The sequence below is a fragment of the Schistocerca gregaria genome, chromosome 4, assembly GCF_023897955.1.
Source record: "Schistocerca gregaria isolate iqSchGreg1 chromosome 4, iqSchGreg1.2, whole genome shotgun sequence".
Lineage (NCBI taxonomy): Eukaryota > Metazoa > Arthropoda > Insecta > Orthoptera > Acrididae > Schistocerca > Schistocerca gregaria.
This window is the reverse complement of record NC_064923.1, coordinates 402406589-402433204: the sequence shown is the minus strand read 5'-3', so window position 1 is coordinate 402433204 and position 26616 is coordinate 402406589. Positions and strand designations below refer to the sequence as shown.

The 26616-nt window shown below is 42.8% G+C and overlaps 1 protein-coding gene across 1 annotated transcript in view; it reads right to left on the bottom strand.

The window, feature by feature from the left end:
* Positions 1–578: 578 nt before the first annotated feature.
* Positions 579–26616, bottom strand: part of LOC126267748 (pneumococcal serine-rich repeat protein-like) — a 28668-nt gene continuing 2630 nt past the window's right edge. Inside the window, exons 3-4 of the mRNA XM_049973052.1 lie at positions 16323–16830; positions 579–1161 (exon numbers count right to left, since the gene is read on the bottom strand). Coding sequence (XP_049829009.1) covers positions 672–1161; positions 16323–16830 — 998 coding nt within the window. The 3' untranslated portion in view covers positions 579–671. The remainder of the gene's footprint in view (positions 1162–16322; positions 16831–26616) is intronic.

The following is a 26616-nucleotide window of genomic DNA, read 5'->3' as shown; positions in this document are numbered from 1 at the left end:
AAACGAAGTGTTCTACAAATGCAGTGCATACCGACAGGAGGGGAATGTGGAAGAGAGAGTGGGTAAGTCTACTGCATTATTCAGTAAAGTCAGAGTAAAGGTCCACGTTGCCTGGTAGGTGGTGGCGCGTTTTGCAAGAGCAGCGTTACGGCTGTGTGCGAACTGTGAGGTGTGAGGTTGTGCTCTGATTGTGTTTAGTTAAATGTGGACTGACTGTATAGTTCCAGATCATAGGCACATTATGTAGTGTGAATATTGTTACTAATATCTCATTGTTATTAAACATAGGAGGTACAGTAGAGTACAATGTTTGATGAATATGCACAAGTAAATTGCGTCTGATATAAGAAGCGAAAATTCTGGTGATAGAACTGATATAGCTGTGATCTTGGTATGTTGCAAATTAGAATAGTCTGATGTAGCACTATGTTGGCTGGTGTGAATACTTCTCGGCGATTAGATATTATAGATTAGATACAATGAGCTGTTGACTTTTGTAAAGTTTAGTCTAGAAGTGAACTCGAGACGTTTTTCTTGCACTACTCCAGGAGGGGGAAAATTAGTGAGTGCCAGTAGGATTGAATTTTTGAATTGTTTATTGAAGAAGGATGCAAATTATTACTGGAGAAGTTGTTTCAGTTTTTTGCAGAGAATTTGTTGGACTGGCTGACTCATGACAGCATCTCCATCAGCCGACTGTCTTCGTTCTCCGTGGCGAGGTCCAGCGCTGTGGCCCCACTGTCACCTGTTGTGGCCCCCCTGTCGGCCCCCGCCTCGAGCAGAGCAGCCGCCACCTCTGCATTGCCATAGCGTGCCGCCAAGTGCAGCGGCGTCCACCCACTGCCATCCCTGGCGTTGGGGTCGGCGTTCGCCCCTAGCAGCAGCCGCGCCACAGCGGCTCTGCCCCTCTCCGCAGCCACGCGCAGAGGCGTCCACTGCTGCCAGCTGCTCCTGGCGTCCACAGCCGCCCCCGCATCCACCAGCAGCCTCGCCGCCTCGACGTCTCCCCTGGATGCTGCGACGTGCAGGGCGGTCCACCCTCTCGCACCACCCCTCGCCACCACGTCGGCCCCCACGGCGAGCAGCGCCCTCATCTCCTCCACTGCTCCCCGTTCAGTCGCCAGGATCAGCCTCCTGCCTCTCTGCTCTGCAGGGAGCCGCCTGCGCAAAACACACAAATTGCCGCACTCTGCTACAAACACACATCGCACATAATGAGTAAAACTGCCACATGAGACAGCACAACTGCAGTGAATACAATTCTGTGCTGAAACAAACCTACCGTATTCCTGCTCCTGCAATACACAACAGTGCGCAACTCTGGGTGTATTAAGCAACAGTAAATCTATTCTATCCCCACTCATCGTCAATTACAAATACCATTATACAACCTCTGAAAGAATTATGTTGTCACATTTTGTCACACTCATTCCTGGAAGTGAGCTCCTTTGATCTCAGTACACTGTAGCTAACCAGTTGCTCACCTCCACTACAGAATAGGTTTGTTGCAGCTAATACAACTACTCTGTCTGCAGCTTAACTATCATGTATCACACTCAAGAAGAATCCCATCTCCTTGTTTTCGAAGAGACACTCTCCTCAAATCCCACCAAAAAAAAATTTCAATCCAATTAGCGGTCCATTTCTTGACAAAGGCTCACCAAATACTGAAAGTTTCTGACAGACACACACACACACACACACACACACACACACACACACACACACACACACACACACACAGAATTGTTCAGATACAAAAAACACCAAACTGGCAACTCCACCCCCCAAAAAATGTGTGTGTGTGTGTGTGTGTGTGTGTGTGTGTGTGTGTGTGTGTGTGTGTGTGTAGGTTTTAGTGGGTCTGATAGCAAATGCACATGTATCTAACATGTACTATCATACTCAAAACTACCCGAATGACCAGAATTGCGTTTCACTTGATTTGTATGCAATTCACATAACACAGATTCTCTGATCCCTTTTCGGTACAGTCGTTTCTTTATACCACATGGTTACTGCAAGAGAACACAAGAGACAACTGCTTTGTGTGAATACCAGTCCAGATGCAAATTAATACTACGATAATGCAAATACCAGAATATTAGAGATTACACATCCAGTACACTTGTAAACACAAATTTATTGCGATAAACGACATATCGAAAAGCAATTTTCACCTTTAAATTGTAAGACGAAAATTTTGTTTCTGCAGTTCGCTCTCCAAATACAATTCATCAGCTATTATTCCTGTTAACAATAACATGAAATATCATAACTATGGTTTCAGTCACAAGTGAGAAAGAGTGCTCATGCGCAAACTTGAAATGATACGACGAAGTTTTCTGTCGACCGGAGATTCGAACCCAGGACTTAATCAGACAGGTAAGTAAGCACAATCTAACATTAGAAATCGCCATTTTTACCCAGCAGTGAGATGATAAACTGAAATGACGAGACGAAAATGTTTTACTTTACCAGGATTTGAACCCTGCACCCCACTACATTCACTTCTTGTCACGTGTAGGCATTACATGTTGACTTACTTCAACAGCAGCGAAATATTTACACGTCTGAATTCTAAATAACATGATGAAAATTTCTGTGCTGACTAGGAATCGAGTATTACATATATCGTTGTTGACTACATACAAAGACACGTTGACTTTTGAATTCTTTTTCACGAAGAGCTAGGAGCGGGATGAGCCTGACATGATGTGACGAAAATTTCCGTGTCTGACTTGGGAGTCTAAACCAGTACCCATCATTATTGTTGACAAAGCCCAGAGAATCATTAACAATAATTTGTCACATGTAGTTTAGTGCGCACATGTTGCAACTTGTAATGACAGGCCAGGATTCGAACCCAGACATGTGTCTTGTGAAGGTCTTGTGGACTTTGCAGACATGAGGAAACAATGAAACGTAGGAAATGTATCATCTCAAAGGGATCAGACATGACGAAAAAGGAGATTTGAGTGCAGCACCAATATTTTCCATATCTCAAGCCCAAATACAGTAAGAGTGAAGTGCCCTATGACCTCGCACGGCGACTGGCTCATTGATAAAAAAAAAAATACCGCGTAAGAAAGGTAACTGCTGACAGAGTTTCGACCTGGCATGACTTCCTCCTCTCTCTGGGTCCAATCTATACCAACTCTCCTCCAGGGTACCAGAGATGGGAGACATGCTGCTTCTGCTTGATAAAAACAATTGCCTGACGTGAGAAACGAACACAGAACTTCGGCGTATGTAGCTAGAATCATTTGAAATTCTGTAACTAATAACTTAAATTCATGGAAGTGACAGCATTCGAACCCACTACGTGCAGACTAAAACTGGCCGCTTTAACCACTTTTTTCCATTTATTTTTTAACCACTTCGTCACCGAAGTCGAAACAAGGCCCCAGGAGTAGACAACATTCCATTAGAACTACTGACGGCCTTGGGAGAGCCAGTCCTGACAAAACTCTGACCCTACGACTTATCTTAGAAGAAAGATTAAGGAAAGGCAAACCTACGTTTCTAGCATTTGTAGACGTAGAGAAAGCTTTTGACAATGTTGACTGGAATACTCTCTTTCAAATTCTGAAAACAGCAAAGGACTTGGAACAGCGATTGAACGGAATGGACAGTGTTTTGAAAGGATGGTATAAGATGAAAATCAAGAAAAGCAAAACAAGGATATGGAATGTACTCGAATTAAGTCGGGTGATGCTGAGGGAATTAGATTAAGAAATGAGACACTTAAAGTAGTAAAGGAGTTTTGCTATTTGGGGAGCAAAATAACTGATGATGGTCGAAGTAGAGAGAATATAAAATGTAGACTGGCAATGGCAAGGAAAGCATTTCTGAAGAATAAAAATCGAGTATTGATTTAAGTGTCAGGAAGTCGTCTCTGAAAGTATTTGTATGGAGTGTAGCCATGTATGGAAGTGAAACGTGGACGATAAATAGTTTAGACAAGAAGAGAATAGAAGCTTTCGAAATGTGGTGCTACAGAAGAATTCTGAAGATTAGATGGGTAGATCACATAACTAATGAGGAGGAAATGAATAGAATTGGGGAGACCAGGAGTTTGTGAAACAACTTGACTAGAAGAAGGGATCGGTTGGTAGGACATGTTCTGAGGCATCAAGGGATCACCAATTTAGTATCGGATTGCAGCGTGGAGGGTAAAAATCGTAGATGGAGACCAAGAGATGAATACACTAAGCGGATTCAGAAGGATGTAGGCTGCAGTAGGTACTGGGAGATGAAGAAGCTTGCACAGGATAGAGTAGCATGGAGAGCTGCATCAAACCAGTCTCAGGACTGAAGACCACAACAACAACAACAACAACATTTTCTCTACATGATATCTTCCGTGCCAAAGCTATATTTTTTTTCATTTTTTAGGGCGTGAGTGTCAGGTAGGTGGCGATAAAGAGGGCAGGGGTCAAGAATGCAGATGCCCGTCCGCCATGCTCTCTCAGCTGCCCGCTTTCTTTGTGATGGGACTTTGTTGTTCAGGGAGGCGCTGGTCAGCATCAGGCAGGCGGGGGCGAGGAAGCCTGGCCACCACTCCTCCCCCACACCTGTCACCGAGGCGATCCGTTATTTTCGTGTACGATGTTTTAATTTTTAATTTTTTTTATTTTTAATGCTTCCTCCAGAAGACCATGACCACACACAATCATATCAGCTGTGAACGACGGCTTGAAGTTCGTGTTCACGACGCTTTGCTTTCCAATTTATTTCGCAATATCTTCTCAGTCATCCAATGCATCAGTTCCCGAGGCTTGTTTGGGAAGTTGGTCTTCTGCTATCTCCGAGTACTCCACTCGCTGGAAGCTGCGTGCTGTGATTCCTGATACTCAGGGTGACGACGAATGTAGCGCAGAACAGAAGAAATCGGGGTGGTCCCTTCTTCTGGTTAAAAGTAGTTCTGGCATACGGAAAAAAAGTAAAATTAATGTAGCAAAAAGTACTATGTCTTCTGTCGTGAGGATAAACCTTTCCTCCGAGATTCCAACACAAAATAGGGTGCTTCTGACCTACGTATTTTAGATTATGTTGTTCCTGTGTTTACGTGTTTTTCTATTCACTTTGCACACTGTTTCACGTAACTGTTGTTGTGGTCTTCAGTCCTGAGACTGGTTTTGATGCAGCTCTCCATGCTACTCTATCCTGTACAAGCTTCTTCATCTCCCAGTACCTACTGCAACCCACATCCTCCTGAATCTGGTTAGTGTATTCATCTCTTGGTCTCCCTCTACGGTTTTTACCCTGCACGCTGCCCTCCAATACTAAATTGGTGATCCCTTGAAGCCTCAGAACATGTCCTACCAATCGATCCCTTCTTCTAGTCAAGTTGTGCCACAAACTTCTCTCCAATCCTATTCAATACCTCCTCATTAGTTATGTGATCTATCCACCTTATCTTCAGCATTCTTCTGTGGCACCACATTTCGAAAGCTTCTATTCTCTTCTTGTCCAAACTAGTTAACGCCCATGTTTCACTTCCATACATGGCTACGCTCCATACAAATACTTTCAGAGACGACTTCCTGAGACTTAAATCTATACTCGATGTTAACGAATTTCTCTTCTTCAGAAACACTTTCCTTGCCATTGCCAGTCTACATTTTATATCCTCTCTACTTCGACCATCATGAGTTATTTTGCTCCCCAAATAGCAAAACTCCTTTACTACTTTATGTGTCTCATTTCCTAATCTAATTCTCTCAGCATCACCCGATTTAATTCGACTACATTCCATTACCCTCGTTTTGCTTTTGTTGATGTTCATCTTATACCCTCCTTTCAAGACACTGTCCATTCCGTTCAACTGCTCTTCCAAGTCCTATGCCGTCTCTGGCAGAATTACAATGTCATCGGCGAACCTCAACGTTTTTATTTCTTCTCCATGGATTTTAATACCTACTCCGAATTTTTATTTTGTTGCCTTCACTGCTTGGTCAATATACAGATTGAATAACATCGGGGATAGGCTACAACCCTGTCTCACTCCCTTCCCAACCACTGCTTCCCTTTCGTGCCCCTCTACTCTTATAACTGCCATCTGGTTTCTGTACAAATTGTAAATAGCCTTTCTCTCCCCGTATTTTACCCCTGCCACCTTCAGAATTTGAAAGAGAGTATTCCAGTCAACATTGTCAAAAGCTTTGTCTATGTCTACAAATGCTAGAAATGTAGGTTTGCTTTTCCTTAATCTAGCTTCTAAGATAAGTCGCAGAGTCAGTATTGCCTACCAATTTTTCCATTCATCTGTAAAGAATTTGTGTTAATATTTTGCAGCCGTGGCTTATTAAACTGATAGTTCGGTAATTTCCATGTCTGTCAGCACCTGCTTTATTTGGTATTGGAATTATTATATTCTTCATGAAGTCTAAGGGTATTTCGCCTGTCTCATACATCTTGCTCGCCAGATGGTAGTGTTTTGTGGGGACTGGATCTCCCAGAGCTGTCAGTAGTTCTAATGAAATGTTGTCTACTCCCGGGGCCTTGCTTCGGCTCAGGTCTTTCAGTGCTCTGTCAAACTCTTCACGCAGTATCGTATCTCCCATTTCATCTTGCCCTACATCCTCTTCCATTTCCATAATATTGTCTTCAAGTACATCGCCCTTGAATAGACCCTCTATATACTGCTTTCCCTTTTTGCTTAGAACTGGGTTTCCATCTGAGCTCTTGATATTCATTCACGTAACTATATTAACTAAAAAAATTTCGCGATGTTTCTCTCAGTTTTTCGCCTCAGCGGCTCACAGCGGGGGGCCGGATTGAGTGAAGCGCCCCACCCAACGTCCACCAGTTTTGTTTCCTTTCGTTACGAGGTAACACGTTGTTTGTCGTTGTAGCCAGTTTACAGCATTTCTTCACTGTAAATGGACATGGCACGTCGCTAGGATTCAAAAAACTGGAAGGCAACGTATTTTGGGAAGTGCTCGTTTTAATGTGGTTAACAGCTGTCTGATAACTCGCCAGATGTCCTTCACTTCGGCGCACACAAACCTGTGTTCTTCGGTGTCTGCCATGTCACAATTCTCCCGAATTGGCCAATCATTCAGATGCATTGCACGAATTTCTCTGTGGTTTCTAGTTTCCTGTACCAAGTAGTTTTCACATTTGTTGGTAGGTGAAGGGTGACGATGTTTTTCCAAATGAGCTTCCAATTGTAGTGCGAGTACTTTTGTACAATCACATTTGTGCTTTTGCTTCCCATTAATTCCATGTACATGTTCTTAAGTTTTACCATATTCGACGGGCAAACTTCTGGTTTGAGTATAACTCAGTTCGAATCGAAATTGTTCAGAATGATAAAACACATTGGGGACGTGCCATACATATACGGGTGGATGCAAGACAGTGGGAGTAATTTCGCCTGCTAAATGGGACATGAGGGTCGTGGGTGTCTTCTTCCACAGCTAGTATGTGCAACACACGAATAGAGCTGGTGACTTTCTCCCAACGTCGATGAGATTTAATCCACCCCGTTTCTGGCTGAGAGGGTCAACGTGTCGAACTAAATCTTAAAAATATTACCACCAGTTACCAAATGACCCAAAGCTGAGAGAAATATTGCTGCTGTTTCACGTGGTATGGGTAAAACTTGTGCCATACAGTTGATGTTAGAGACCATGTACATATTTGCAAAGTCTGGCTTTTCTGGCGGTAGGTTGCATGCGGGCAATTGTTTTCCTAGGGTTGGCAGCTGTAGTACGATTTATAACAGATCTGTAATCGATACCCAAAATTTGCATATGGTTGACCACATTGAAGTCTCGTGTGTTTCACAGAGATATCCCACGCCCCACATTCACGATGCGTGATTTAGTGTTGCTCAGCTTCGCACCTGATGCGAATTCGTATTTGCTGAAGACCTAAAGTTCTTCAAAATTCTACCAATGATGTCAGCAAAACACTGTGGAAATTCCATTGTTTTCAGAAGGCACTGCTGGCTCACCCTGTAGAAAGCCTTGTCGAAATCGAGTGACATTACAGCGCAGTAAAACGCGGGAGTGAGTGGCGCAGCAACGAAGGGAGTATATTCGCAAACAGTTTGGATAACTGATCTCTCTTCACTCACACTAGTTTGGTACGAGCCAGTTACCTCACGCATTATGATTTTTACTCTGTGGGCAAGAACGCGCGCCTTAAATGAGGAAAGAAACACAGCTAAGGAATTATTCAATGCCACAAGTAATCAACGGAATCGCGTATTCGAAAAAATTGAGATGTGTGTCGGTATAATCGGGAAAATATTATTTTAAGTAGTGTACATGGTCATAGTTTGTTAAATTTTTCACCTTTAGATCGATGGGCTACCAAATTGAAACTGCGATGATATTCAAGATGATTAAGTTAAGATGTCCTTAATGGTTTTGGATCTGGAAGTCTCTAACTTGGTAACAGATTACGTGAAGAGGAGACAAAATGTTCAGGCTTTTACTGGATATAGAACCTAGAACTAATGCAGCGTTCCCCATACAGAGCAGCCACGTTACCATTTAGCTCTCTCACTGCGATATTCTTCTTCAATAGAGAGACTTAGTAGCGTTAAATATGGGATTAGTTATATGTTCTGTGTGGATTAACCTCCCTCTAATCAGGTAATAAATTTGACACCCCACCGAAGCGACAGTCAGTCAGATCACATACCGGAAATGACAACGAAATATCAAGTGAATTTAGCAGGACAAATCTAAACCAGACCGGAAAGTAAATAGACGATCACGTAGTTGCCAAATGTATTCTGCGATATTGCCAATTCTGCATTAGACTAGCGACACGGAGAATACGTTTGTTCAGCAGATGCTCTGAGCTTTCTAGCAATTGGCGATCTCGCCTCGTGAAGACACAGGGAAGCCGTCTGTTGCTGCAATGGCTGACAGCCGAAATACCTGAACCGCGTCCCAGAGTTTCATTTGCGCTTCAATAACTTCTGTTTTGATCCAAAGCAATGTTTCGAATAATATCCAGATCCACCGTCTGTAAATCTAACGTCGTAAATAAAGAGCAGTGGCTGTAGTATCTGTTTTTTTTTTTTTTTTTTTTTTTGTGTGGGTCTTACGTGTAACGCAGACTTGCAGCATCTAACCAAAAATGGTTTTCTTTTTACACCGTTAACGTTATGACTAAATAACTTTCCATATAATATTATTTACATAAAGAAGTTTTCCTTAAGTATGCTTTCATAGGTATCATCCCAATATATAATAACTTAAATGAGAATACAACGCAATATCAATTAGAAAACACGAACATCCGCCAAGATTTTTCGTAAATCGCGAATAACACACGGTGTCGAATCAGAAAGGCAAACACTGGAAGAAAATGTTATCAATGACCAAAGAAAATGCAGTCAAAATGGCGTGAAGAAAATTAAACAAGTGAGTGAGTGAGTGAGTGAGTGCAGTACAAGTCTGATAACGTTAGATGATGTGGGAGACTACATTCCTAATGAGAATGCATTTCTTATGTTTAGCAGTCGTGTTCAAGAAACCAATGAAAACACGCAATGAAGTGTACATAGTACTAACAAAAACGAATTGCAACTTACCACGATAACCTTACAACAAAAGTCTTCTGCAATAAAACAAAGTTCCAATAACACAGACGCCCACATATCGTCATGAATTGGCGAGATATTGTGTGCTTCTTGCGCAAAAACAGGCTCTGACTGTGTGCAGCTCACAGTCCTAATGAAGCTGCGTTACAGGCCTACCGTGCAAGTATGGAAAAGTAGCAGTGTGGTCACATACACAACGAAATCAAGTTCACATATCATTCAGTGCCCCAATTAAGTCATTACTGTTTAAAAACAAGAAATTATATCTGGAGAAGCAGAAAAACCAGCAATAACAAATTTTCAAATCCTTAAGTTTTCACTTTTAGGTCTACAGTCTACTGAATTAAGGTAGAAACAAAATTTATAGGGCAGAATTTTTCTAATGACTTTTTTACTGCCTGTGGATCTGCCTGAGGATAATTGTCACAGAAGAAATAAAAAGTCCTTTCCACCAAGATTTCAGCCTACATTTACCACAATTTCCCCCTTGGAGAGTTAACGTTTCACCCCCGAGCTATCGGACAACTGTCACATCTAGTTCTCTCCTTGCTCCAGTGATGACCAAGTTGGATAATTTTCGGTTTAAAAGGTTAGAGTGGTTGTAGTTTCAGTCTAGAATGAGCCTTCTGGACTGCAAAAAATAAATCTTCTAACCTATACTACCCCTTACATGATAACCATTCGGAATGTTAAATCAAAATGACAGGAAAATAGCAAGTGAATATGTCAGGATGGTTACCTGCCACTCCAGCAGCTAAGCTGAAGGTCAGAGTGTGGGATGTTGTCACGTCTGTAGCTAGTGGTAGAAAAATGTTTCCACGCTTAGCCGCACCTTGAGTGTTTCCTACCTCCTTTTCAGAGACACAGAACAGGAACGAATCTTATTTGCCATTCTGTTAATAGAGGTCGAAACTAAATCGTAGATCTTGTTGTTGTGGTCTTCAGTCCTGAGACTGGTTTGATGCAGCTCTCCATGCTACTCTATCCTGTGCAAGCCTCTTCATCTCCCAGTACTTACTGCAACCTACATCCTTCCGAATGTGCTTAGTGTATTCATCTCTTGGTCTCCCTCTACGATTTTTACCCTCCACGCTGCCCTCCAATGCTAAATTTGTGATCCCTTGATGCCTCAAAACATGTCCTACCTACCGGTCCCTTCTTTTTGTCAAGTTGTGCCACAAACTCCTCTTCTCTTCAGTTCTATTCAATACCTCCTCATTAGTTATGTGATCCACCCATCTAATCTTCAGCATTCTTCTGTAGCACCACATTTCGAAAGCTTCTAGTCTCTTCTTGTACAAACTATTTATCATCCATGTTTCACTTCCATACATGGCTACACTCCATACAAATACTTTCAGAAACGACTTCCTGACACTTAAATCTATACTCGATGTTAACACATTTCTCTTCTTCAGAAACGCTTTCCTTGCCATTGCCAGTCTACATTTTATATCCTCTCTACTTCGACCATCATCAGTTATTTTACTCCCTAAATAGCAAAACTCCTTTACTACTTTAAGTGTCTCATTTCTTAATCTAATTCCCTCAGCATCATCCGATTTAATTCGAGTACATTCCATTATCCTCGTTTTGTTTTTGTTGATGTTCATCTTATATACTCCTCTCAAGACACTGTCCATTCCGTTCAACTGCTCTTCCAAGTCCTTTGCTGTCTCTGACAGAATTACAATGTCATCGGCGAACCTCAAAGTTTTTATTTCTTCTCCATGAATTTTAATACCTACTCCGAATTTTTCTTTTGTTTCCTTTACTGCTTGCTCAATATACAGATTGAATAACATCGGGGGGAGGCTACAACCCTGCCTCACTCCCTTCCCAACCACTGCTTCCCTTTCATGCCCCTCGACTCTTATAACTGCCATCTGGTTTCTGTACAAATTGTAAATAGCTTTACGCTCCCTGTATTTCATCCCCGCCGCCTTCAGAATTTGAAACAGAGTATTCCAGTCAACATTGTCAAAAGCTTTCTCTAAGTCTACAAATGCTAGAAATGTAGGTTTGCCTTTTCTTAATCTTTCTTCTAAGATAAGTCTTAATTTTAGTATTGCCTCACATGTTCCAACAGTTCTGCGGAATCCAAACTGATCTTCGCCAAGGTCCGCTTCTACCAGTTTTTCCATTCGTCTGTAAAGAATTCGCGTTAGTATTTTGCAGCTGTGACTTATTAAACTGATAGTTCGGTAATTTTCACATCTGTCAGCACCTGCTTTCTTTGGGATTGGAATTATTATATTCTTCTTGAAGTCTGAGGGTATTTCGCCTGTCTCATACATCTTGCTCACCAGATGGTAGAGGTTTGTCAGGACTGGCTCTCCCAAGGCCGTCAGCAGTTCTAATGGAATGTTGTCTACTCCCGGGGCCTTGTTTCGACTCAGGTCTTTCATTGCTCTGTCAAACTCTTCACGCAGTATGGTATCTCCCATTTCGTCTTCATCTACATCCTCTTCCATTTCCATAATATTGTCTTCAAGTACATCGCCCTTGTATAAACCCTCTATATACTCCTTCCACCTTTCCGCCTTCCCTTCTTTGCTTAGAACTGGGTTTCCATCTGAGCTCTTGATATTCATACAAGTGGCTCTCTTTTCTCCAAAGGTCTCTTTAATTTTCCTGTAGGCAGTATCTATCTTACCCCTAGTGAGATAAGCCTCTACATCCTTACATTTGTCCTCTAGCCATCCCTGCTTAGCCATTTTGCACTTCCTGTCGATCTCATTTTTTTAGACGTTTGTATTCCTTTTTTCCTGCTTCATTTACTGCATTTTTATATTTTCTCCTTTCATCAATTAAATTCAATATTTCTTCTGTTGCCCAAGGATTTCTATTAGCCCTCATCTTTTTACCTACTTGATCTTCTGCTGCCTTCACTACTTCATCCCTCAGAGCTACCCATTCTTCTTCTATTGTATTTCTTTCCTCCATTCCTGTCAATTGTTCCCCTATGCTCTCCCTGAAACTCTCTACAATCTGTGGTTCTTTCAGTTTATCCAGGTCCCATCTCCTTAAATTAGCACCTTTTTGTAGTTTCTTCAGTTTTAATCTACACTTCATAACCAATAGATTGTGGTCAGAGTCCATATCTGCCCCTGGAAATGTCTTACAATTGAAAACCTGATTCCTAAATCTCTGTCTTACCATTATATAATCTATCTGATATGAGTCGTTTTTGGATTCACTAACGGCGGGCTAAACACTCTAAATCACGATTAATGGGAATTATTTGAGTGGCGCAGCTCTTCAGTAGCTGTGGTAATTGTTTTTTCTGTCTTATGCATGCTTGCGGGACACAGTTCAAGAGCATCTGCTTGTTGCGTCACTATAAAACGTACTTAATCCTTGATGGAGAAAAATTTGCTCACCTATATGTTAAATGCATCAACACCCAAGATCCCACACACTATAGGGTGGCCCCATTATGGTTGCTGGATGCATGTTGTAACGTTATAGCTCTGATAACACTAGAAGACAGCCAAATGGTTTGATTTTCATTCTGTTTAATTGCTTCAAACTGAGTTTAAGAAAAAAATTGACCATGTCAGCTATTCTAATGCAAGTTGGTCAATGCACAGGCTAATTGACCCTGTACTAAGCAATGATGTTAAAGGGTATGATCATTAATAGACCCCCTGATTTAAAACAGAATCATTTCATGTTCTGCGCTGTTTAGTACTGCTATTAGTTTCATGTTTGTTGGTGACTGGTTCTATAAATTGCTGCATCTAGTTCATTTAAGGTACGTATTGTTGAGAGGCATATTTTACCATTTGCTATTTCACAGACCACTTTTTTATATGACTTCCAAGTTAATAGTACATTTATATGCAAGGTTACTGTGTTTTAGTGTGCAAAGATATAAAGAAAGAGAGAGAGAGAGAGAGAGAGAGAGAGAGAGAGAGAGAGAGAGAGAGAGTGATGGAAGCCTATGTTAGCCTTATCACTGCCTTCCGGTTTAGTATATTGTTTGACACAAGAATGCCTAATTAGGCAAGCAACCGATATTAATACATATTATAACAACTTGCTTTTGTGCTGGGAGAATGTCTGTTCCTGACCCACCTGTTTACTGTTGGTTATAATCTGCTGGAGTGTTGCAGAAACAAATTTCAGTCTGTTTGTTCTGTTCCCATTTGGTTATCTCACAGTCACTTCTCAAAAATTCCTCACAGAGATTTGCCATTAGCATCAATTGCCATTTAAGGTGGTCAGTGTTACCATTACAAGTGCCCCCTCCTCCACCATTCCACAAGCTTCTGGGTGGCGGACTTGCAGCAAGACTACACTCTTTATTCTGGGACATTCCTATGGCTGTTTCTGTGTATCGGCTCTTAGGGAGGAAGGCGAAGGCATAGTTGGCAAAGACGGTTCCAGCTGGAGTACTTCACAACCAGACACACATTATAAAATCAGGTACTGAATATAAAGGTGTACCCAGGAACAGATGTACAATCGGATCATAATTTAATAATGATGAGTGAAGTGAATTTTAAGAGAATTGTCATGAGGTATCAATGTGTAAATAAATGAGATACTGAAGTACTGATGAATGGAATGGGAATTTTCACTTCTATGAGGCTCTAGATAATGTGATAATGAATACCATAGCTGGAAGTTCAGGTGAACACCAGTTGATGTCGCTGAAAAGGCCAATAACCAAAGTTTGACAGACAAATGTAGCTACAAGGAGAATGAAGAACCCTTGGCAAATGGGTAAAAATACTTGTTCTGTTTGACAAACAGAAAAAGGACAAGACAGTAATACAGCATTATGGGTCAATAAGGAATGAAATCAATCGCAAATTTGAGGGAAGTAAAAGTAGAATAATTGCTGGAAGAATTAGAAAAAAATGAACATAGGAAGGGCAAATTCAGCATACAGAGAAGTCTGAACAACCTGCAGTGAAATTAAACGCACAGGCCTCAATAAGAGTTCGATAGGAATTCCACTGTTAAATGTGCAGGAGATAGTAGGTGGAAGAACACAGTACATTAAAGACGTCTATGAATGTGAGGAAGTATCAGATGACGTGACAGAAGAAGACATGAAAGCTGATTTGGAAAACTTACACACAAACAAAGCAGAACGGTTAGTTAACGTTCCTTTGGAACTTACATGATCGTTGGGGAAGATGGGAATCAAAGAAGTTTCTACTTTTGTCTGTGTAATCCATGAGATAGGAGTCGTAACAAGAGAGTGCCAGAAGAAGGCCATCCAGACACTACAGAAGCGACCAAGGGCCAACAACTGCGATAGCTGAACAGCTCATGAATTCAAATTGCTGACAATAATAATAATAATAATAATAATAATAATAATAATAGCATGCAGAAGGAGAGAAGACAAAGCTGAGGATGCTAAACATGGAGTAAAGGATCCAGATGGTACTCCGATTTTGTTAATGAAATTCAGTGGTAATATTTCTGTGTTCGCAGAAGGTGAGAAAGAATCAGCAGAGTTGGTGAATGTAATGAACAGTCGAATGAGCACTGAATTAGGACTAACAAACAGAAGAAAGAGGAAAGTATTGGCGAGCGGAGAAACAATATTGGTGGCAAAGTTTACATCAGAATTAAGAAACACGAAGTAGACGAATTTTAGTGATTCTACTATCTGTGAAGCCAATTTATGCTGAAAACAGGAGATTCTGCACAAAACAAAGTTACTGATACCAAAGATATGCCTTCATTTTGGGAAGACATATCTGAATGTATGTTTGGAGCACAGTACTGTATGAAAATGGATCATAGATTACGGTAAAAGCAAGAGGGGAATCTGAGCATTCTAACTGTGATGCTATTCAAGGATGTTCAAATTAGGTGAACACTTAACTGAGGAACTCTGGAACATCTTTGCAGGATAGGTGAGGATAGGGATATTTGGAAAAGGGTGACCAGTACAAGAGTCAGTTAATAGGTTATACTCGTAAGTGAAGGCATCAGGGAATAACTGCCATAGTACTAGAGATAGCTGTAGAGAGTAAAAACTGTAGGGCAAGGCAGAGACAGGAATGTACACCACAAATAACTGTGGACTTTTGGTGCTCAAGGCACTCTAAATCTGTTGCTTGAACAGACAGTCGTTATCTACAGCAGGCAGAGTTTCTGCTTTGCATGTATGTGGTTACTGGCACTGGCAGTTAGGCAAACAAGAGTGGTCCACACCCTGACAAGCTGAGGCTCTGCTGACTTTTGCTTCTGTTTGGTGCTTGACGAGCATATTTCTTGATACTAGCGGAAATTTTATGGCAAATTATTGGGTTCTTTCTCCTCTCTCATTCCTGCCAAGCACCCCAAATGGTCTCATAAATGTGTTTGTCTGGCCCCTATTACACTCTTCCAATGCACCAGGAGTGTTGGACATTCATCTCTTTTGACATATAGTGTTAACATTCAGGGCAGTCATACTCTCTCGCTGACACTAGATTTTCTGTGTATGACGTTGCTTGAATTATTGTTGGCATTGGTTTGCTGATTTTGATGAGAATAAATCACTGAACTGTTGACAATGACTCACTATTTTCCCTAAAAATCTGGTTTTAATTAACCTGTCTCTCATGATACAACCTCCCAATCCTGTGGATAAATCTAGACTTAGGATTTACACTTTGCTTTTCGATATTTATCTCTTATCTACCACAGGCACAGGCACCCGTCTGTGTGTGTGTGTGTGTGTGTGTGTGTGCGTGTGTGTGTGTGTGTGTGTGTGTGTGTGTGTGGAAAGGGAACTCACCGCATGCGAGAGACAATTTCTTCATAAGGTGGAGGAGTCATGGGCAGAGCAGCAGCAGGAGTTTGGCAGGTGGTGCCAGTGGCAGAGGTGGTGGCGTCGGCAGCGGCAGAGGTGGTGGCGGCGGCGGCAGAAGTGGTGGCGTCGGCACCAGAAGTGGTGGCGTCGGCACCAGAAGTGGTAGCGTTGGCGGCAGAAGTGGTGGTGGTGCTGGCAGAGGTGGTGGTGGTGGCGGCAGAGGTGGTGGTGTCGGCAGCAGAAGTGGTGGCGTCGGCGGCAGAAGTGGTGGTGGTGGTGGCGGTGGCAGAGGTGGTGGTGGCGGTGGCAGAGATGGTGGTGGCAGCGGCAGAGGTGGTGGCGGCGGCAGAGGTGGTGGCGGCGGTGGAAGTGGTGGTGGCAGTGTCGCCTGGCACAGCCAACACTGCGGTGCTGTCCCCAGTGTCCAGAAGGGTGCCCAGATCCACGTCTGCTGTGTCTGTGATGTCCTTAACTGCTTCCGTTGGGGAGGATTCTGAAACACAGCATCACCGAGCAGCCTTTTCAGCTTACAAGTGACAATTGAAACTTCTTCGAATGTCGGGCACACTGGTCTCCAGCAACAGTTGATAAATGTGGTCTGACATCATTCAATTTCAACACTATCACACCCTTTCTGTCAGACTGATGCCATTGGTAAATATCTGCAAATCTTTAATAATACTATTTTCAAGGGTTAACTTTTCTTTCAGCACAGTTTTTTTAACAACAAGCTCCAGAGGCGGCAGAGACCTCATTTCCATAATTTTTTCTACAGCCCAATGTTACTTGGTCTGGAAATCGTTCAAAATGGGCATCTAGCAAAATAGTAAGGAGGTTGTAATGAACTGTAGTAGTGCTTTATCCAACGAGATATTATTTATTTGTCCTGTTATTCAAGAAAATAACATTGTTTTATGACTGGAATCTGCATTATTTGTTATTTAATAAGCAGTCGTGCATATAACCTTACAGGAGGTGTTTCACACAGGGGATTAACCATCGACTAAAACCTGGAGAATTTTTCTGGGAAACACTACTTACGGGAAGCAAGTCTACGCAGTCTATAACTCATTCTCAACATTTCTCAAATAGTTCAACAGGACAACATCCAGCAACCACATACACCACAATATCTCGGAGGCAGCCGTAGGGAAGATCTTTTCCCTTCAATTAACACGTATACTATCATTTTGTAGCTGAAATGATGGTACCACGGCGGTGCAGATGGTACTGATAACAGTCAAAATCAAATGTCGTGTGGCTACGGGTCTACTGTTGGATAGACCACTCGCCTGGTACAGGTCTTTTGAGTTGGCGCCACTTTGGGGACTTGCGCGATGACGATGCGATGATGATGAAGGCAACACAACACCCCATCCCTCAACGGATGAAACTCCCGACCCATCCGGAAATCGAACCCAGGCCCCTTGGCATGGCATTCCGTCGCACTGACCACTCAGCTATCGGGTTGGATACTGATAACAGATGATAACGTTCGCTGGTACAGTTTCTGAACTACACCGTCGAATTATCACTCAAGTTCTCAGTTCCTGCTTATGTTCACTGTGAAGATTGTGTGCTTTACATGCCCAGACTGGTCCTTTATATTAGACGGGATATCTCTATCTGTTCATTGGATTTACTTTGCTTCACTAGTAACAGTAGCTGGAAGATCCATTTTAAAACAGGAATTCGGAACAGTTCTGTAGAGAATTAATGTGGCCCAGGTATCGACAATGTTCCTGCTGACTTTGTCGAAGAGAGAGCAATAAAACTGAGAGACAGGCTAAACACTCTCTCTCTCTTTCCTTGTGGCTCTGTCCCGCACTTCCGCAGGGTCGGCATTGTTTTGGTTTGATTTGGCAAGGTTAATTTTAGGGGTGGCCAGACGCCCTTCCTGTCGCCACCCCAGTGGATGAGAGGATGAGGAAGACAACACAACACGATGACGTGGATGAGGACAACACAACACCCAGCCTCTGCGTGGAGAAAAATCCCCGACGCAGCCGGGAATCGAACCCGGTCCCCTTGGCACGACATTCCGTCGCGCTGACCACTCAACTAATGGGGCGGACACCAGCTATATTCTCTTACGCGTTATACCGGGTGACCAAAAAGTCAGTATAAATTTGAAAACTTAATAAACCACGGAATAATGTAGATAGAGAGGTAAAAATTGACACAAATCCTTGGAATGACATGGGGTTTTATTAGAATAAAAAAAAACAAAGTTCACAAAATGTCCGACAGATGGCGCTGGACAGCAAAACTGCTACCGTGACGTGCGAGGTACGCCGATATGTTACAGAATCCCACCATCCCCAGCCTGGCTGATAAACACCTGCTGGAACGTAGGATGTTTATGTAGGATGGCGCTCCACCCCATATTGCTAGACGCTTGAAAAATCTCTTGCCCGCGTCGTTTGGTGACGATCGTGTGCTCAGTTGTCACTTTCGTCATGCTTGGCCTCCCAGGTCCGCAGACCTCAGTCCGTGCGATTATTGGCTTTGGGGTTACCTGAAGTCGCAAGTGTATTCGTGATCGACCGACGTTTCTAGGGATGCTGAAAGACAACATCCGACGCCATAACTCCGGACATGCTTTACAGTGCTGTTCATAACATTATTCCTAGACTACAGCTATTGTTGAGGAATGATGGTGGATATATTGAGCATTTCCTGTAAAGAATATCATCTTTGCTTTGTCTTACTTTGTTATACTAATTATTGCTATTCTGATCAGATGAAGCGCCATCTGTCGGAAATTTTTTGAACTTTTTTTTTGTTCTAATAAAACCCCATGTCATTCCAAGCATGTGTGTCAATTTGTACCTCTCTATCTATATTATTCCGTGATTTATCCAGTTTTCAAATTTATACTGACTTTTTAATCTCCAGGCATAACTGGATGAGGGAAACTGTCCACGACTCCTGAAAGAAAAATTTCAGTTTCCATCCACAGAAAGAAAAATGACTAAAAAAAGGGGAAAATTACGGAACATTTAAGCCAGGCGTCCATCCAGCGGAAATAGTAACTTTATTTCCTCAGAAAGACGAAGCCACATTTTCAGAAACTCACTTTGGATCATAAAAAAGGAAGAAAGTGTAGGACTAGGGATGTTTACTGACCACACACTACACCACGCAGCCATCACACTGGTCCAGCGACAACCGAGTTCCTGCAGACTGGACGCAAACGGGCGCCACTATGAGCAACACCGACTCAAAGGCAGGCCTCGGCGCTTGTTGGTGACGTCACGTCAGCTAGGCACGGCCAACGCCAGGTCTGTTGCAGGCAGAAACGCCTGGGCGTGCTTATCACTATAAATCTCTTATTTTCGGACAAAATGTTTGGTATTGTTTTGGATTCTGCAGTTTTATTTAGATGAAAGATTTTCTTACTATCGTAAAGCTACAAATTAAGATCATAGTTCAGTATTACTGAATCCTGTCGAAACAAACATAGAGCAATATGAGAAGATGCTTTGCCCCATTGCAAGCTTCGGAAATTTAACATTCAAGTAACTATATTTACTTGATCCATTTTGTTATCGAAACTTACCCCAAAACCCTTACAATGAACTCGTTTCTTTTACTTATTTATTTATTTTCGTTTGACATCGTCACTGGAAATGTGAACTAATTTACATGTGTAAATGTCCAACTGTTGCCAGTCAATAGATTACAGTCGTTTTCAACGAAAGGAATTCTAAACAGGAAACAAAATAGCTTCATACATTGAAAATACTGCTGAGCTTAAACTTTTTTAAACATGCACATTAGAAAGATAAATATTCCCCTCTTGCAACTAAAAAGAGAAACTTTATAAGCTAAAAAAATTTTATTTGATGAAACAAGTATCTCTTTTTTGCCTCTTCTTCTGTCCCCCATCCCATCCCCAAACGTGTACAATCGCAAGATATTTCATTAACATTCAGTGCTCCTCCACCCACGGTCAACCAAGATACCTAAAAAAGAGCACCAATATGTTCACAGTTTCCTTTAAAAGCAACCCAGTACAAATGTAACTTCCTCAGATTTACAAATAAGGTAAAGAAGCACGAATTCTGTTGCCTCTGGACCATGAAGTTGTTTTTGTATGTCAGTCCTTAAAACAGGTGGAAATTTAAGTTTAGGAGTGCACTACTTGTTTAGAAGTGTAATGAATTGCACAGTGTGTGTTGATCAACTACCGCCAATAGTTTCACATTTTCCTGCATCAGAGAAGGAGACACCACCATTATGAGTACGCCTGCTACAGATCTGGCGTTGGCTGTGCCTAGCTGACGTGACGTCACGAACAAGTGCCGAGGCCTTCCTTTGAGTCGGCGTTGGCGACACACACAGGCTGACGAACGTCGCCACTGCTGGCCACGCCCCCAACACAGCCCAAAGTGCTCATCCGTGGCTGTTTAAACACTGACGCCCGAGGAGAACTGGTGGGCGGGGGAGGGGAGGGGGGAAGGTATGACCGAGACTGGATGACTGCCGTCGAAGCCTCACAGAGGCAGCGTGGCCATACCTGCACCGTATCATCAGTGAACAGGAAGCTATGAGGCCGTCAATGAGAGATTTGTTCAGCTGAATGAACAACTGTCAACTTGGCAGGGAATGGTAAATAGTTTATATTGGTAATTTTGCCAACTTCACTACAGGAACACTGTAAATTAACATGGGTGAATTTTACCCACTCCACTGTGCGCCTTTGTGCTTGTAGTTTAGAACATCGACCTCATAACCACCTCCTACAGCTGCAGAGCTAGCAGAATCTGAGGAGGAATGCTAATTCACTAATTTTCTGAGTCGTAACGGTCTAATCATAATAGACGAATCTGTCAAGAGGAAAAGAACCAGTGGAACACAGCAGCTGGAATATCTCATTGAAATTATTGCCAAAAAGTCATTGGACTGCTGACTGCCCACTGTATACAGGGTGTTACAAAAAGGTACGGCCAAACTTTCAGGAAACATTCCTCACACACAAAGAAAGAAAATATGTTTTGTGGACATGTGTCCGGAAACGCTTACTTTCCATGTTAGAGCTCATTTTATTACTTCTCTTCAAATCACATTAATCATGGTATGGAAAAACACAGCAACAGAACGTACCAGCGTGAATTCAAACACTTTGCTACAGGAAATGTTCAAAATGTACTCCGTTAGCGAGGATACATGCATCCACCCTCCGTCGCATGGAATCCCTGATGCGCCCTGGAGAATGGTGTATTGTATCACAGCCGTCCACAATACGAGCACGAAGAGTCTCTACATTTGGTACCGGGCTTGCGTAAACAAGAGCTTTCAAATGTCCCCATAAATGAAAGTCAAGAGGGTTTAGGTCAGGAGAGCGAGGAGGTCATGGAATTGGTCCGCCTCTACCAATCCATCGGTCACCGAATCTGTTGTTGAGAAGCGTACGAATACTTCGACTGAAGTGTGCAGGAGCTCCATCGTGCATGAACCACATGTTGAGTCGTAAAGGCACATGTTCTAGCAACACAGGTAGAGTATCCCGTATGAAATCATGATAACGTGCTCCAGCGTAGGTGGAAGAACATGGGGCCCAATTAAGACATCACCAACAATGCCTACCCAAACGTTCACAGAAAATATGTGTTGATGACGTGATTGCACAATTGCGTGCGGATTCTTGCCAGCCCACATATGTTGATTGTGAAAATTTACAATTTGATCACGTTGGAATGAAGCCTCATCCGAATAGAGAACATCTGCACTGAAATGAGGATTGACACATTGTTGGATGAACCATTCGCGGAAGTGTACCCGTGGAGGCCAATCAGCTGCTGATAGTGCCTGCACACACTGTACATGGTACGGCAACAACTGGTTCTCCCGTAGCACTATCCATATAGTGACGTGGTCAACGTTACCTTGTGGAATAGTAACTTCTCTGACGCTCACATTAGGGCTATCGTCAACTGCACGAAGAATTGCCTCGTCCATTGCAGGTGTCCTCTTCGTTCTAGGTCTTCCCCAGTCGCGAGTCATCGGCTGGAATGTTCCGTGCTCCCTAAGACGCCGATCAATTGCTTCGAACGTCTTCCTGTCGGAACACCTCCGTTCTGGAAATCTGTCTCGATACAAATGTACCGTGCCACGGCTATTACCCCGTAGTAATCCATACATCAAATGGGCATCTGCCAACTCCGCATTTCTAAACATTCGACTGACTGCAAAACCACGTTCGCGATGAACACTAACCTGTTGATGCTACGTACTGATGTGCTTGATGCTAGTACTATAGAGCAATGAGTCCCATGTCAACACAAGCACCGAAGTCAACATTACCTTCCTTCAATTGGACCAACTGGCGGTGAATCGAGGAAGTTCAGTACATACTGACGAAACTAAAATGAGCTCTAACGTGGAAATTAAGCGTTTCCGGACACATGTCCACATAACTTCTTTTCTTTATTTGTGTGTGAGGAATGTTTCCTGAAAGTTTGGCCGTCCCTTTTTTAACACCCTGTATACAAACACACACACACACACACACACACAGACACACACACACACACACACACACACACACACACACACACACACACACACCTTAAGAGTTAAACAGACGTTGCTTTAATCCTGTATAATTTTACTCCTTGTTTTCCACATGCGTAATTCAAAAAAATGAGAAACATAGCAAATTGTTTCTATCTCAGTGTCAGATCAGTCGTTCTTCGAGACGGTCCTATGGAACTCGCAAACTTGCGACTGATGAGAATTTTATGATTCAGTATCTCACAGATTCCAGTGATGTGTTGTGCCGCCTCTGCAACACTACTACTGCAACGCAGGACCCAGTTCACTGACTGGACGTCAGAACGTGTGGATTTTTGTACTGGAGCTCTATTAGGTCGGGACTTTGGCGTTTAATGCCCATTTCGCACATATTTCCAGTTCCAGATTGCTTGGTGTGGGGTATAAAGGGACCAGAATTACAGGGTCATCAGTCCCTTTTCCCTGACGCAAGCGAAGCTCATGGAACAAAAACACCCAACACCACACCTAAACGAAAACGAATGGAACGAACAAAAAACGGGGAAAACATACACCACAAGGAAAAGTGGAAGAAGGTATTAAAACCATAGAGCATGTGATCTTCGCTTGTTGATAACAATAATAAAAGATCATGATCGAGCCAGTCTACAACAGTTTAAATGTCCACCCCAAAAAGACAATGCGAGATGAACACATGCAGGGAAAAAACGACCACCAAGACAAACAAATACAAAGAAAGTGCGACAGAGTTGAAAATAAAGTGAAAGTGTGTACTGGAATAGACAGTAGACCTGCTTCAGAGGTGCTTTTGAGATTGTGAAGAGGCTGATGGAGCCAATAAAGAATACAGGTTACAACGCCACAGCTCACTACTTCTACACTTCTGGGAAATAGGCGGACACACTTCAGGAAGATTACAAGTTTATCTGTCCTCGGTTCGTGGTCTTGCGGTAGCGTTCTCGGGTTCGATTCCCGGCGCGGTCAGGGATTTTCTCTGCCTCGAAATGACTGAGTGTTGTGTGTCTTTCATCGTCATTTCATCCTCATTCACTCGCAAGTCGTGTGGCGTTAAAGAACTTGTGGAGCGGCGGCCGAACCGCCCCGCGAGGGGTCTCCCGGCCACCATACGCTCATTCATTCACAAACTTATCTCAGTTAGGACTTTCAAATCCTACAGAAAACACACACCGCAAGAACTCAAGACGACAACGGGCAGAGAGGTGTATTCCTTCAAGTTTGCATTTGCAGATTCATCGACTAAGAAGCCTCCAGTAGCACTTGTCTCTAGAGTCACAAAGGAAAAACTGAAGAAAAATTTGCTGCGAGAAATAGAAGCTGACGCAGCAAAGAAGAAAACCCACATAAACCTGTACTTGCACTAAGGCAGGACGCACTCTACAAACAGGGAGCGGAGGAGGTGGTTCTCCACACCGCTTCATGTGGCTGCAGTCAACTCTCACACAAAGCCGGCTGAAGAGAAATCGAAGGCCAGCGGACTACATCTGCATGAATTAGGATTGTAACTTTTGAATACATATGTAGAATAGCGATCCAAGGACTTGATAGGAGTCCATTTGTCGATCATTTACGCTATAGGAGATGATATGCTTTAAGAACACAAGTAACCAGACAGCCTGAGCTGAGACTTAAAGGTTCCGAGCTGTGGTTGCCATCTGTGCGAGAGATATTAAGAATAAGCCCTTTTGTGTGGACGGGAAAAGTCTCGTCTGGAAATGACAGTATTCTCTCTGATTGAAGACAGTTTCTCGAAAGTTTTAAATGCACCATAACCTATAATTGTGCAAGTGTTTTTCCTTCTGTTTATGAAACTTTCCGTCGCTGGCAAAAATATATTACTCACTTATTCGATCAAATATGTATAAAAAATTTGGACAGCCGGTATCTTCAAGCAAGGAGTTTATGCTTCTAGTTTACACAAACTTTTATTGTCCAAGTTTTGACCACTGTTTGTAATATATGACAAGAGAGAAATAATGTATTAAGATACCCATTTTTTGAGCACCCTATATATTCCAAGCATTACTGTTTTAGTTATATTGTCACTAAGCACTTTCAAAGCGCGAAAAAATTTGACAGGTCGCAGAGGATGCTCCACTGAACAATTTGTGGCAGGGAACCTCGGGTCAGAGAAGACAGCTTAAGGAGATAACAGGAATAAAATCACATTACTGAGTACTTTTTTGTTTACATTAGTTACAGTTAACTACAAATACCATCACCGACACAATGAACGTTCCGTTTGTGCTGTATCTTACAAAATGTGCTGAACTGACTTCTATCAACCTCACTGCACGCATGACATGGACGAACAAGATTTTGACGCACCCTGACAAATATTCTCGGTGTGTTTCGAATTATAACACAGGTAGCTACAATTCTGGCAACTAATTCCATCTCCGTTTCCACTGGGACCTCATACACTAGTCACCTCAGATATCCTGTAATCTACCCCCTCCTTCCTAGTCGCAGCTGTCGTCCACAGTATGCAAAGTCTTTTCTGAGGGTTTGAGGAGAGCACTGTTCCTAGAGCGTCTGACTCTTAAAACTGAAAAACAGACTACCCGCGAACTTAGCGCGAAAAATTGGTAACCAAACTGGAGAACGACCTTGAATACTTTCTTCCTGTACTGAACTAAGCAATTTTGAAGATTGTTGTTGCGGAATTTTTGCTTTTACGTTGCGTTATTTTGTAACATTTTAGTATATCACACAGTCTTTTAAATCTGCTAGACGAGTTTCGTTCTTTGCAATTTTTTCGTTTGATGCTTATTTCGTGAGATATTTGGCCCGGTCACTATCAATGGATCACCCTGTGTGTATATGGCCCCAGTGTTTTCCGTATCAGTGTGGAACGTCGCTTTCAAACGATATGAAGCAAACGAAATGTGCCGTTATGAATGTACTGGCATACTCTCATCTGCGTAATCGTAATTCATTACATCACTCCTTATGTTTATGTCTCGCGTACCAATCAAATCTAAACCCGAAGTATTAAAAAGTAATATTGTGATGCAGAACGCAGCAAAGGTGAGTCACAACTTGCATCTCAAAAGCTCACGCCACTTTGCGATGTGTGGTGGAGGGTGTTTTGTGCAAAGAGGCCATTCTACGCTGCGCCCAGCCGCTGCGCACTCCTGTCCTCCCCCTGCCGCGTGACGTCACCTGCCGCCGCTTGCCGACCCTGCACTGGCGACACTCAGCTATCTGCTTCCGTGCGGACGCCCACTTCCTCCTCACAAACCGGAGTCTCGCACTGCCAACGCGCGTCCTAGAAGCGAAATCAGTGAGATGTCCACCCCAGCGACGTACCACTCGAGGTAAGGCGGCTGGGAGCAGTCAGTGGTAGCAGGAGTACCCTCTACGACACATTGTGACGCGGCTTGCCGACTGCTGACGTAGAAACAGACGTAGGGGTTTAACTTGGAAGTTGCTGCAAGTCCTACAGCGTCACAACCAGTATAAACCCCGACCCACGCCAGATTCTGTGAAGACTACAACTCCTATTTATAGTACTCCTGCAATCGTCAGATTATTTTATAAATGCGTCCATGTGTCGAGTATTTGACGTTATGCATGGAACCGAGGCGAAGGTTTGAGATTATGTTCGAACTTTGCTGCAGGCCGCCGAGTGCTGTCATTCTGAGACAATGGATGAACGTATTGTGGATTATTTGGGCTCCACGAGCTGAACGAGACAGATACGCAGTTTGCCATGGTAATACTTGTCTCACTGTCTCGG